The 14233-nt window shown below is 36.3% G+C and overlaps 1 protein-coding gene across 2 annotated transcripts in view; it reads left to right on the forward strand.

Moving 5' to 3' along the window:
- Nucleotides 1-12962, forward strand: part of ais (DExD-box helicase 52) — a 115894-nt gene extending 102932 nt beyond the window's left edge. For both annotated transcript variants that reach the window (XM_090400148.1, XM_090400149.1), the window contains exons 13-14: nucleotides 6357-6443; nucleotides 12712-12962. In XM_090400148.1, coding sequence (XP_090256274.1) covers nucleotides 6357-6443; nucleotides 12712-12949 — 325 coding nt within the window. In that variant the 3' untranslated portion in view covers nucleotides 12950-12962. The remainder of the gene's footprint in view (nucleotides 1-6356; nucleotides 6444-12711) is intronic.
- Nucleotides 12963-14233: the final 1271 nt, after the last annotated feature.

A 14233-nucleotide genomic window follows, 5' to 3' on the forward strand; every position in this document is an offset into this window, starting at 1 on the left:
GTTTTTGCATATACTATCAGCCTATTTAAAAATCATCCCGCAAGCTCTCTACATCGCCTTGATTAACTGTTCATTAGCAAAGAACTGAATATCCCCTATCAAATTATTTCCTATATCATTCATGCATGTACAAATTAAACAGCAGTGATCCAAGAAGAGAGCCCTGTTACTATCACACCACTATCAACTTACTTCTCCATATACTACTTTCTGGTATCTGTCCATCAGCTACTCTTTTATGCATATCACCAGTTTCATATCTTTACCCTCCTGACTTTTTTTTTTATGTTGGGTCCATATATGAGAGGGTGGCTGGTCAGCCTATGCTACTAATGACATATGGGTAGTAGAGTGGGAAAGGAGAAACTTGTTGACATTCAATTTAAAAGCCTATATATTGTATTCCTTGGGAAATACTGTTCTACAGTACAGCAGTAGCAGGGATGAAGGAGGAGGAAAAGAAACTTATGTGGGTTTCAAGGTGTACTGTGAAAGGATGTTGGGCGGTGACTGTCAGTGTTCCAATGAGCTTAGTACAGAATGAGGGGAATTATTGATGCTCTTTCAGATGAACATTTTACATGGAAATATTTATAGAATATACAAGTCTTTTACACAGACCAAACATCTATGTCAAAGGTTTTTTCAGGCAAGAGTGATCAAGAAGGAATAACTAGAGCATTCAATACTAAAAACACAAAGACAAATTCCATGAATGGCAGGCAATTTCAAAATGGGAAATGGAGACAATGTTTATTGGTGCCTATGCTCCTGTTGAAGATGTTATTAAGCAATAAGCAAAGGAAAAGCAGGTCCAAGTCCAGGTTGGCAGGAAAACGACCCAGAGGAAGACCAAGATATAGGTGGATTGATACAGTAAAAAGTGCCTTGGACGATAGAAATATAAGATCTGATAATGTTGGAGTCTTCACAAGTAACAGACTGATTTGGAGGAAAATTGTAGATAGGAAGTTAGTAATGATATAAATTTTTCATGTAGTACTATCATATCCTGTACACCACTTGAGGGTACATGGCAGGAATTTGATGATGACTTCAACTTTGGAGACAGATTGGAAGGAGGAAGGATCACATGGCAAGAAGGAAATGGAATTTATACATTTACTGAGAGATGATTACTTGAAGCATAACTGATGGAGGGGACTCGGGGGTACGAGAGTATTGGGTCTGGTTATACAATCAGAAGACCTGTAAATAACTAAGGTGGCTACATTGCCTCCAGTTGGAGAAAGTGATCATGAGGTCTTGACTTGGGAGGTAGGCAAAACATGTAGAAATTCATGTTAGGAAAGGAGTATGTTATGTGGAGCTATAAGACGGGTTATTATGATTACACTAAGAGGCAGCTTGAAGCAGTACCATGGCATAAAGATCTGCAAGGGAAGGATGTTCAGTGCACATGGAATAGTCAATGGATATCTGGAGGAAGCAATATCACACTGCATACCCAAGGTCAACACAAAGTAATCCTCACTGGCATGAAAACATACATTCCCCATGCTTCTCTGAACTGCCATCCCCTATCCAAACCCTGCTTCTCCAAAAGATGTGCCAAGTCTGTATAAATGAAAAATCAGGCATACCACAACTGGCTCAAATTAAGAACCCCATCTTCCTTCACTGCCTATACTGAAGCCCAAAACAGATGCAAAAAAATTATCAATGATTCAAAACAGAATTTGAATGGGCAAAAAGCAGGAAACTTGCAGTTTATCCTAGTGGCAGCCATGCCTTTTGGTCTCTTGCCAAAGCAATTGGTCCCAACTTTTGCCCTACACTACTCCCGCCCCTACCATACCCAGATGGCTCAATTGCAATATCACCCACAGAAAAAGCTAATCTCCTGGCTTCACACCTTGCCTCCAATGCATGCATAACTGATAATGGCAAATGCCCCCCAAGTCATTCCAACTGCCCAACATACAATGCCCCCCCCCTGTATCCTTTTGCTAGAAAGAAATCATAAACCTATTGTCAAAATTACACACAAAAAAGCTCCTGGCTCTGATGGCATTCCTCCAATTGTCCTGAAGGTCTGTGCAGCAGAACTGACTCCTATCCTATGCCATCTGTACATACTCTCTTACTCCACTTATATATCCCAAAGCCTGGAAATTGGCCTATATTCAACCCATTCCTAAAAAGGGTGACAAATCATTGCCATCTAACTACCGCCCTATCTCACTCACCTCAATCCTATCTAAAGTGATGGAAAAAATCATCAATTCTGAACTCCTACTCTACCTTGAAGGTACCCAGTTATTAAGCGACCATCAGTACGGATTCTGTCGATGCCAATCAACAAGTGGCCTGCTTTCATATATCACCCATTGCTGGACATTTGGCAAATCCCAAGTAGTTGCACTTGATATCACTGAAGCCTTTAACTGGGTCTGGCACACTAAGCAAACTTCCATCATTTGGATTTTCTCAGGACTTCTGCAGGTGGATTGCCAGCTTTCTGTCTGGACACACACTATGTGTGATGATAGATGGCTCCCTATCCTCCTACCATCAAACTAATGCTGGGGTCCCATAAGGTTCAGTTCTCTCACAGCCCTCTTCCTTCTGTATATCAGTGACCTACAATCCAATACACAGTTTTGCAGATGACAGCACATTGCACTCCTCCCTTTCATTTGATAAACCTTACCCTACACAACTCACTTCAACCCACAGAACACCAACCACAACGTCCCTTAATTCGGACCTCCAAGCCATCCTCCAATGGGGCTTAGATAACCTTGTCAACTTCAACGCTAGTGAAACCCAATTCTGTCTTATTTTGAATTGTGGACAGAATTGGGTTTTACACTAGTAAAATCCACTTCTACCCACAAAAAAGAACCATTTTCCCCCAGTATTATTTTTGATAACACCCAAATTACCAGACAAGATGAAATTTCTCTTCTTGGAATTACCTTGACATCAAGCACAAACACATCACAACCGTTGCATCAGCTTCCAAAAAACTAGGCTTTCTCTTTTGCTCAAGACATTTCACCTCAAAACAGCTGTTAACCTTATACAAATCACAAATCCACCTAGCTATTGAATACTGTTCTCACATTTGGAGTGGGGGCTTCTAAAAGCTCCCACAAAATGCTTGACTCAATACAGAGGAGAGCAATTAGACAGATAAATGAGCCATCTCTTGTAATCTCTCACCCCTATACACCACTCTTTTCATAGCTGTTGGTCAGCTATTCTCTTATCCAAACTAATAGTTTATAATCCGTATACTCAAACTTATGCAACAGCCTTTGCTATTTTCTGTTCAAAACTCCAGTAATATTATGGTATATCCATTCCCATCTAATCACCCTTTAACATTATTATAAAATGTGAGCAAGTTATTCAAATATGGCCTTCCGTTAATAAACCTATGCTGCTTATCATAAAGTATAGATTCCTCTGTCTGTATGTGAGCCATCAACTTTTCCAATATCCATCACTACAGAGATACTGATAAGTTCATAGTCTTTATTGCTACCTTTGACCTTTGTGCAATGGGATTATCATACATTATTTTTTAACTCCTCTGGATTCTTCTCTGTGCTGAGACTCAGTTATGCAGCCAGATCTGCTCAACACTCTAAGCATTCATGCTGAAATCCCATAAGTCTCTTATAGCTGAATTTTATTTGTCTTATAATAGCTCTAGTATCTCCTTTTCATAAGCATGAGTCACATCATTCACTGTAGATGTAGTAATGAACTCCATATCACCTACTTCAGGTCGATAGCGCTTAGCAAAGTGTCACTCATCATCTTCCTTTTACCTTGCAGTGTTGAGGGTTTATTAATCATCGGACCTCAAACCATTCACAGGATAAGGTGGTCAATCCGGTGTATCCTATGTCCTGTAGTGTTGAGTTCTCAAGGCCAGTTTGCCTGCTTTGCAGGATGAAAAACCCCAGGATAAAACTGGGGGAAAACCCCTACTGTCCACACCCAAGACCGGCTAACTTGGCTATGGCTGAGGAAGATCCTTCAGCTCCTCACGTCACCGACAGGAATCAAACATAGGACACTCCTTCCCCAGGCATCTGGTTGCAAAGCGCACAGCCACTAGGCTAACCGCGCGGATGCAAAGTATCACTTATTTAAAAATCTCTTCCACATCTATCATCTATACACCATCTACATAATAATAGAATTCTTTAGATTGTCTTTGCATACAGAGCAGGGGTGAATTCTCCATGCTTGCTGCTCAAGCCCATTAATTGAGAAAGAAGTAATATTTATTTGATAATAAATGCATGCATTTATAAGCATTCCATTTAGGCTTTTATTTTTTGTAGACAGAAGACATCTTAAGCTTGCGCAGCAATAATTGAGCTTGGCTTGCTTGGTTGTAGCAGCTTACAGGTCCTTGCAGCAGCACTGTGATTTCATGCGCATGCATAGCCGTTTCACGTCGTCTCACTCTGTTGCTTAAACACAGGCCACACGGTCAACATAGCTGTAGCCAGCCTTTACAAGTATGCTTGTTGCTTGGGAAAATTAAGTTATGAACTGGTCAATAACATTGACGATGTTATTGACCAGTTCATAAAGAAGAACCATAGGATAGGATAGAATTTGTATTCAAGTAGCTAAATTGAAAAAGATAGAATACCATTTGTAAAATAAATGTTGTATTTGTATGATTAAATGTACATAAATTTCTAAATATATAGTTTTAAATGGTCAGTAATTTATTATTCCACTAATCAGACTTCAATCACACCTCTCTTTCATATTCTTTTATCAAACTTAGCTTTCCTTACAGTTCTCGTAATTTTTATAGCATAGGGTGTTTCTTCCATAATCTTTTCTTGAAAATCTCTTGTTTAATAAGATTACTCACTGACCCAATCTACTGCCAATATCCTTCCCACCCAGCTCAATAGGCGTTGTGTAATCCTCCCGTAACGAAGGTTCTGTCTGATGCTAGTAATATTTTGTGACGTTGAGTCACAACAGTTAATACAAATATTTTTTATGTCTACTGAATTTAGAGTTCCTGTAAAACTCTGCAAATATTCTAAGTTTTATGTTTCTGTTACCTATTTGTCATTTATTCTGTGTTTCTTTTAATTTGCCATATTTTGTATCTTATGTGGGCTGTTCAATAAGTAATAAGACTAATTTTACTGTGGCGAAACCACTCATCACAATATTAATTTCTGTGGAATAAAGAATTGTTGCTGTCTGTATTAACAAAAGAGGTTGATAGATGGCGTATATGGGCTGATGTGCCAGAGTTTTACGTGACTAAACGCAAGTGCTCATCAGCGCGCCTACGAGGCGTGACCAGTCTTCGAAATGGAAGCGTCCTTGGAACAGCGTTATTGCGATTAAATTTTGTGTGTGTTTGCAAAAATCGGCATCTGACACTTTTAACATGATACGCGAAGCTTTCCACGATGAGGCAATGTCGAGGGCAAGTGTTTTTCGCTGGCATAAAACTTTTAAGGAAGGCAAAATGTGGAAGATCTTGAACGTGAGGGAAGACCTTCAACGTCCATCACAGAGACAATGATCAGCACAGCAGCGATTATCATCAAGCACATCAAAAGGAAGCGTCCATTGCTGAAGAATGGCTTCTTATTGTACCACGATAATGCAAGGCCACATATTGCTGGTTGTGTAGTGGACGTTCTGCAGAAGAACAACACAGATATATCCTACCACACCCTCCATACAGTCCTGATCTCGCACCGTGCGATTTCTGGCTGTTTCCTCAGCTCAAGAAACCACTAAGAGGCCACCATTTCGAAAGCAACAAAGCATGTATAAAAGCTGCGGAAGCGGTTTTGAAAGAACTCTCAAAAAACGGACTCTCACATGTTTAAGAAGTGGATGCAATGTTGGGACAAATGCATAGAGTCTCACAGTAGTTACTTCGATAAAGACCATGTAAATGATGACGATTAAAGGTAATCTGTTTTCTGTATAAATATAGTCTTATTACTTATTGAACAGCCTATGTATATAGAGCTTAACTGCTCCAGTTTGTTTTACTAGCTTTTTTTGTGTTCGTTTTGGTAGAAATCCAGTAAAGACATGAACACTTTTTTTTGTGATTTTAATTATCAGCAAATAAACATAATTTATTATACATATTTAGTTTCTTAATATATTTTTATTACTGTTATAAAATTTTAGCCAATCTTAAGACTTTCAGTATATTCGATTCTCACTCATATGTAGAGAAACCCAAGAGATAATGTGCTATACTGAATTTTCTTTAGAGTAACATTTTGCTTGTGAGGAGTTGATCCTATTAAAATATATATACCACTTTTTTTTTTAACTGAAATATATATATGATTTATTTGAAAAATTAGGAAAGTCAAGCAACAATTAGCCAACAGAGCACCTGTAAGAGAAAGTATACTTTCTGCACAACAAATTGGAATGCCACCCAGGAAGAGGTAAATTTTTCTTGTTACAGTTTAACTTCATTTATGATGCTCCACGTACTCTGACTTGATTTCTGTCTTTCTAGTAAACCTTATAATACTCACTTCTACTTGTGTAGTAACATGCAAATGAGCTGTTTTTTTTTTATCATCTTATCAGAACTAAGAGAAATTATAATGGTAATCCCTTCTGTTTTTCTAGAATTTTAGGCTCTAGGAAATTCTTAAGTCTTAGACACATCAAGAAGTGAAATGTAGTCACATCCATTTTACTACAATTTCTTGGTCAGCTGGGCGATTAAACCCATTAATTTTATTAGAAGCAAGTTTACATACTTAAAACAAATGTTGAAAGTTATTTACATTCCTTAATTTTCCCATCAAAATTTAGTTTCTTTAATTTTTTTAAAAGATTATGCTTTCTAAATATTGTAAAAAACATAAATTTAACAAGAAGATGTCATGATATTGTCTTTGTGATGCTTATTAAATAATTTAAGGAATTTACAACGTACATAGGATATAAATTAAATTAAACTTTAATCTATATTTCAGGTTATTTCATTTGGCAAGGAAAATTCTACAAACAAATCGAGGGGACAGCCATGGGTTCACCACTCTCCCCACCCTTGGCCAACTTTTTTATTAAGACTTTTGACCCCACAAAAACCAACCACATGGCTTCGCTAAGTTGATGACGTGTTCGCTATTTGGCCACATGGCTCTGATACACTCCTCTCCTTCCTAACACACTTAAACAACCAACACCCCAGAATCAAGTTCACCCTGGAAAAAAGAGAAAAACAACAGCCTCCCTTTCTTAGACACGCTAGTCACCTGCCAGCCTGATGATGGAACCTTGGTTTTCTCAGTTTATAGAAAGCCCACTCATACAGTCAGATACATTCACCAACAATTCCCCCCCCCCCCACACAACAATATGGAGTTATTAAGACACTACACAACAGGACTAAACTTATCTGTTCAAATGACAATGCCCTAACCACAGAACTAAACCACATCCTCAACACTTTCTCAGCCAATGGCTGAGAAAGTGTTGAGGATTACTCTAAATCCATTACCATTCCCTACATCCGAGGCACCTTGGAAAAAATTACCAAAATCCTAAAAAAACATGACTTGACCTCGTGTTACAGATCATATAGAAAATTGGGGTCCCTTATCCACTCCACTAAAGACCAACCACTTCCCCTAGACCTACCTGTTGTTTACCAGGTCCCTTGCAGCTGTAAGCTGTCCTACTTTGGCCAAACAGGCAGGACAGTGAATATCAGAATTTCAGGACACAAGGACTACATCCGGTTTCACCAGTACAGCCACTCTGTTCTTGCAGACCATGCTCTGGATACACGCCACAGAATACGGTGGAAGAAAGCCACGGTAATACACCGTAATGAATTCAAATTTGAAAGGCTATTCATGGAATCAGCCTCAGCCCTAAGAAATGGTTCAAATCTCAACAAATTTGGTTGCATGAGACTGCCCCAAATTTGGGAGACTTACATCAGAAGACCTTCAGCCCAACGGCCAAGAATACCTACATAGATATTCTTAGCTGTTGGGCACCATCAGGACTTTTAGGAGAAATAATAGCTTCCTGCTTCGTCCTCATTTACTGTGTGTAGTGCCTGCATGCACGTCTTTATTTTAAGTTCCTGTGAAGATGGCAACATGACGTTACCGAAATATTGAAAATATAGATTAAAGTTTAATTTAATTTATATCCTGTGTACGTTGTAAATTCCTTAAATTATTTAATAAGCATGGTTAACCAACGTTTAAGCCTTTCTACAAGAAGGTCTTTGTGATATAATTACAAAAGCTCTTGATCTCTTTCTTATGGTAATCACACTAAGTATATCATGGATATTGTTAATCCTCCAGACAGTTCAGATCACAACATTACGTTGATTTTTCCTGCAGCACTTAACACAAGCATTCTCATCCACATTTTATTGCCATTATAAGTATGCTATGGAGTGATCATTTTCTTGGTCAGAATATTAGTTTCAGATTTCTGATGCAAACATTTGCGCAGGTATGGAAGCATCTCCATTATTATTTCCTAATATGTACCTTCAAGGATCATACACGATAATACGACAGACAGCGCTACACAATTTTGTATTATTACATTACATTATTAACTTCCTGTCTACTTCTTTCTGAATTGATCAGTTATTTGTCGAATCATATCTTGTATTTAATATAATGGGAGGAATGGTGAGAATATGAATGTAAGAGCAATGATGTTATATAATTGTGATAACGACCGGAATGGGCATTATCATGGAAATGATTACAAGGAGAGAACGATTTCAACTTTATGTTCGTCTGGTTCAGACCAATCAAACGTGTGCAAAGATGTCTACATGTATAAAGCTAGAGAAGAATAGAGATCTCCAAGTTGTCAACTGTGTCATGCAGACTGCTGACAAGAGTATACAAAAGAAAATGCAGGTAGATTATTATGTCTGTACACAAATGATAAGAGTATCAGAAACAAAGGGATCGAGTTTCCTTGGTCAATGTATTGAGACCCTAGATTGTAGACATTAGCTCTCTAATGGCCGTCAGAATCAGATATGTTAACTGATATTGAATGTAAAGAGCACAGTATTTTTAGGAAGGATAGACAGGAGAGGAGAGGGCATGCTGCTAATGATATCAAATGACTTGAATCCAGTTAGTGTTGAGACCTATGATTATAGTACTACTACTACTAACAGTATTTCATGTGGCAGTGAATATGAAATGAGCCATCTGATGTGAGGTGGAATCTTAACAAGATCAATTACATAGTGGAGTGTTATTACAGACCTGCTGGATCAGTTGCTAGTGATGAAAAAATAAATCATCAAATAGAGACAATGTTTGTGAAAAGAGTAATGATAATCAGAGACTTTAATTATCCAAATATTGATTGGTAGGAGTAAAATCTCATGAGAAGAATGAAACTGAATTTATTGAGCTGTTGCAAGACAACTTTCTCAAGCAGCATGTGACAGAAGGTCAGAGGATGTTTCAGTTAAAGACATAACTGTTCTGTTTCCAGTTGGTGACAGTGATCATGTGGTACTCACTTGAGAAGTGACTAAATTGACAACTGAGGAGTATACTAATTTCAGCAGAATGGTATCAGTTGCTGGATGGGAAGAATATTGACAATGCATAGGAAGCATTTAAAAAATACTTAATGATGCAAATCAGAATGTGTCCTGAAAGTTAAAAGAATAAATAGGGTAGGAGCCAAAATGGATGTGTAATCGCTTATTAAGCAAGCGATTCTTAAGAAGTGGATGATATCTGTTATGAAAATATAGATATGGAAAGCTAAGTCTGAGTATGAAAAGAAACTGGCTCTGCAAGTTAAAGACAACTCAAAAGAATCCTATCGTTATGTTACAAGTAAAAAAAAAAAAAAAAAAGAATGAATATTAAAGAATAACTCTTCTGAATGCAGAAGACGTTCAACTAATGCATACCCATTTTGCTAAAAGCTATCAACATGGTGTATGAAGAGGAGGTTTTAGAGCTGTTGCACAACCTGAATAAGAATCCAGCAATAGGGACTGATAGGATATCAGCACAGGTGCTAAAAGAGTATTCAGCTGAACTGGCTATTCCTTTGACCAGCTGTTTAATTTGAGTCTCAGAACAGGGAAGATTCTGTAGGAGTGAAAAGAATGTATGGTAATCTCATTGCACAAGGGTGGTACAAAGACTGATGTATACATTGACCAATCAGTATCTCAGGAGTGGTGGTGAAGATTTTGGAAAAGTTGGTTAGATCTTGCATGCAGAAATGGGTTGACAGTTACCATTGAACTAGACAAGGTGAATAGATACACCCTGATGCTTTTGGATTTTGCTAAGTCTTGAGAGAATACAGCATGGAAAACTGTTGCATAAATTGGAGAAGATGGGTTTGGATTATAAAATATTAGCATGGTTAAGAAGAATGGCTGACTGACGTATGAAAAAGTGATATGGCTCAAGTGTGCAAGATTTAAGGTAACTAGTGGTGTATCAGAGCAAGCGTAAATATGTGCCAGCCATCCTACACATAGGAAGGGTGAATCTTGTTTATGTGTATTAATTTAGTCATCGTGTTGATTACTTAGATATAGTTAGCCTGTTGTTCAATTTTTTCTTCAGTACCAAGTTACCCATACACAGTACTAATGTACTATAGGTTGACCAACCAACCTCCTGTGTATGGGCTCAACATAAAAATGCTAAATTTCCCTTTAAGTTAAAGTAGATGATTTTAACATAATTGTATATAATAATTACATCCAGTTTGCTTAAGCAAATATCCTTTGTTTGACAGCAGTGAATTCATTTAAGATAGATAATCTCCAGGGCATACTGGTGTGCAAGATTACCTTTTGCTGCAGTTAGATACTGGCCAATGAGATAACTTCATGTTATCTCGTTGGCCAGTATCTAACTATATGTAATATAAGTTGATTACAGTACAATAAAGAGTGAGGGCAGACAGATGTACAACTATCCCTCTGAGTACCATGTCTGGACTTGCATCCCTGTTGCATTTTCTTAACCAATGGTGTGCTTATTTGCTGTTGCACAAAAGGCAGGTGCATGAAGTTGTATGGGACTCGCAGACGACAAGTACCCCTTCCAGTATATCTTGGATTGACCTGCTTGACAACCAACAAATTCAATTGCTAGATCAAAAACAAATGAACACTTGGTCCAAGGAATTAACTGATGCCCTGCACAAGTACTTCAACCATGATACTTAACTGAGATGTGAAATGTGTATGGAACAATCATAGATGAAGTCAGTACTAATAATGCAGTAAAAGGCTGGCACAAAATAGTGAAGAGGAGAGTGTTGATGTTTGCATTGCTGGATGAAATATGGAAGGATCAGATTAATACTGAGGCTGCTATACATCAGATTAAATAAATGGACACAAAAAAAAAAGGCAGAACCTATGCATGAAGACAGTAATAAAGAATGTGGTATCAAGAATTCAAAAAACAGTGGTTATCATATAATATTTTGTGCAAGAAAGTCTTAAACTTGGTAAAGTGATATGAAAATCTGCAAAACAGATATTCATATTTCTGATTTAAAAAAAAAAATTTTTTTTTTTAAAATAGTTGCACTTTAAAGGTCACGCATTCTTCAATGCTATTTTTTTTTCCAGTAATATTAAAGTAGCCTGCATATGAAATGCAATTGCAACATGATTTTGATTCTTGAAATTAATTACTGACTTATTTCAGCTTCAATGCAAAACAGAAATTTTCTGTTGTTGCTCAGTGTAATATTATTCTTTAACCAGAATTCTCCCCTCTCCTCCTTTTTTTAATACTCTTATTTGAATGCTTTACAGCAACTTCTACTTATAATGAAAATGTTTCATAATTGTTTTGTGCATTTTTTTTTTATAATCCCATCCACAAAATGTAGAATTTAAGTGAGTCAAGAGGTGGATAACTCATAGTGACTAAACAGGATGTTTTCAAGTCATTTCAGACTGCTGACAAGCAGGGTAGTAGTGCCACCTAGACATTCACAAACTTCCCTGCCAGTGTAATTAAAGCGCATCTTCATTTTTCAACTTTCACTGAAAGGTACAGTTATGTGAACATTACTTAGAGAACTGCAGATTAATGGCAATTCACACATTAGTGATGACGTATATATTGATGCTGGTTAGAAACTGGATTGTATCTGAACATGATGGTAAACAGCAGGTTTATAGTGGGCTGTTTCAAGAAGATCCATAACTCAGCAAATGTCCTAGCAGTTTAAATGGTGAATAAAGAAACACTTTATTCACCAGTGAAGTGACACTGTCAGATTTTTACAAAGTGCCCCATTGCTTCATTAAAAAAAAAAAAAAAAAATTGTTTCTTATAATTCCATTTTTATTGGCAAAAAATTTGCAGCAACTTTTGTCTAACCATGTTTCCACCTAGACCATTTTAATGGCAATATTAAATATAAAACAAATTTTTCTATAGTATATATATTACCAAAAATGACTAAGTACAATTGCTGTGATAATGAACAATGTCATACGAGATTTCATTTATAAAACACACACACGTTTATATGGTATAATATTTCTCTAAAATGTATCAGTATGTATGTTTTTACCAAATATTTAAGTTATTTTCAAATCAGCAACAAATTTATATAATCTTTTGACTTTTATGTGAACAGATTTCTTCTATGCCAGTTTTTCAATATTCATTTTTTTTTCTTTTTTTTTTGCAGGCAGAAAATTACCAAAGTCAAAATGAAGCCACAAATTAAAAAACAAGCAAAGAAGCAGCCTGATAATGAAAATGGTAAAAGTACAAGGGAATTCTTTCAAAAAAATAGCAATCAACCCAAAAGATTAAAGAAGAAGAAGAAGAAACTCGTTAAAGGTGTACAAAATCTAAAACTACCAAAAGAAAATAAATCTGTAAAAACTGGGAAGAAGAAAGTGAAAAGCAATACAATTTTATAAAAGATTTTAAAAACTGTTAGTGTTTTTTTAAAACTTACTCAATAACATAAATATGACGGCTGCAGTGTGTACTACGACAGTCCAACAATTTTCGTCATTCTTCTCTTTTCTCCATTTAGATTTAGCTCCTTGTCTTGATTGTATCATTCAATTTGAGTTTAAAACAGGAGGCTGTAGACATTCTTTACTGAGATATCTAAGACAGATTGCATGTTTGTTGGGTCTTCAGAAGAATGAAATGCTTATGTAACTCACGTTCAAGCCACTACAATACAGCATACACTGAACTTCAGTGACATCTGGAAGGTCTGCAGCAACCAAATGCCATCTTAGATGAGGATACAGCTATAAAATGGGTATTCCAGGCTGGCTGATACCTAGTACTGTATATTGGACTACACCTCACGAGTAGTTGAAGGCTGCTGCAAAGGCCATGATTTGTTGAGGAAGTCGGTGAAATTCTCCATGAGCGTGGCTTAGTAAATCCATTATTTTATATTCCATGTCCCTCCCAATTTCAACTCACTTTACACACTCACCATGGAAAATCACAAAAGAGAAAAGATTATATTCGGAAAAAAAAGCAAATCTTGGATTCATTTATTTTAAGCCTATAATATGAAGTATTAAAATACTGGAAAATAGTGCGGGTTTGCCTTCATATTCCTTTTGATTATTAAAACCACAATTTAAAATAGTTTTATTTTGAATAATAAAAAAGCAATATTTGGAAGTTTCATTTGTAAAATATCAGGATGATACAGGAAAAAAAAGTAAACATCTCTGATTAATCATGTAAAAATGCAAGCATAGCAATGAATTTGTAAACCAAAACAATGAAACTGAATATCAAACCATAATAAAATAAATAAAAAAAATATAGGATCTACTTGACAAAGAGGCAATATCTTTGCATTATTGCTATGGATAACAGGTCATGCTAAGCTGTTGAAAATGAAGGATTTCTAAGGCCAACGAGTAAACTTATTTTGCAGAGAAAATTATTTCTTTTGATGAATATGCTGGTAGGGTGCCAGCGTATTAAGTTTTTTTTTTTTTTTTTTTTTTTTTTTTTTTTTTTTTTTTTTTTCCAAAAGACAGAAATCGTAATTCCTGCATATTCCTTTTGATTATTAAAACCGCAATTTAAAATAAAATTTACATATTTTTATTTTATTTAATGAAATAAGTGCAAAATAGATAGAATTAGAGCATATTTAAGATCCAGCCTTATTTCATAGCTGAAGGGGAAAAAAAAAAACTTTCAAAGTTTCTAGTTTTTCT

The sequence above is a fragment of the Typopeltis vanoorti genome, chromosome 11 (genome assembly GCF_054136105.1).
Source record: "Typopeltis vanoorti isolate ZY-2024b chromosome 11, IOZ_Tvanoo_1.0, whole genome shotgun sequence".
NCBI lineage: Eukaryota > Metazoa > Arthropoda > Arachnida > Uropygi > Thelyphonidae > Typopeltis > Typopeltis vanoorti.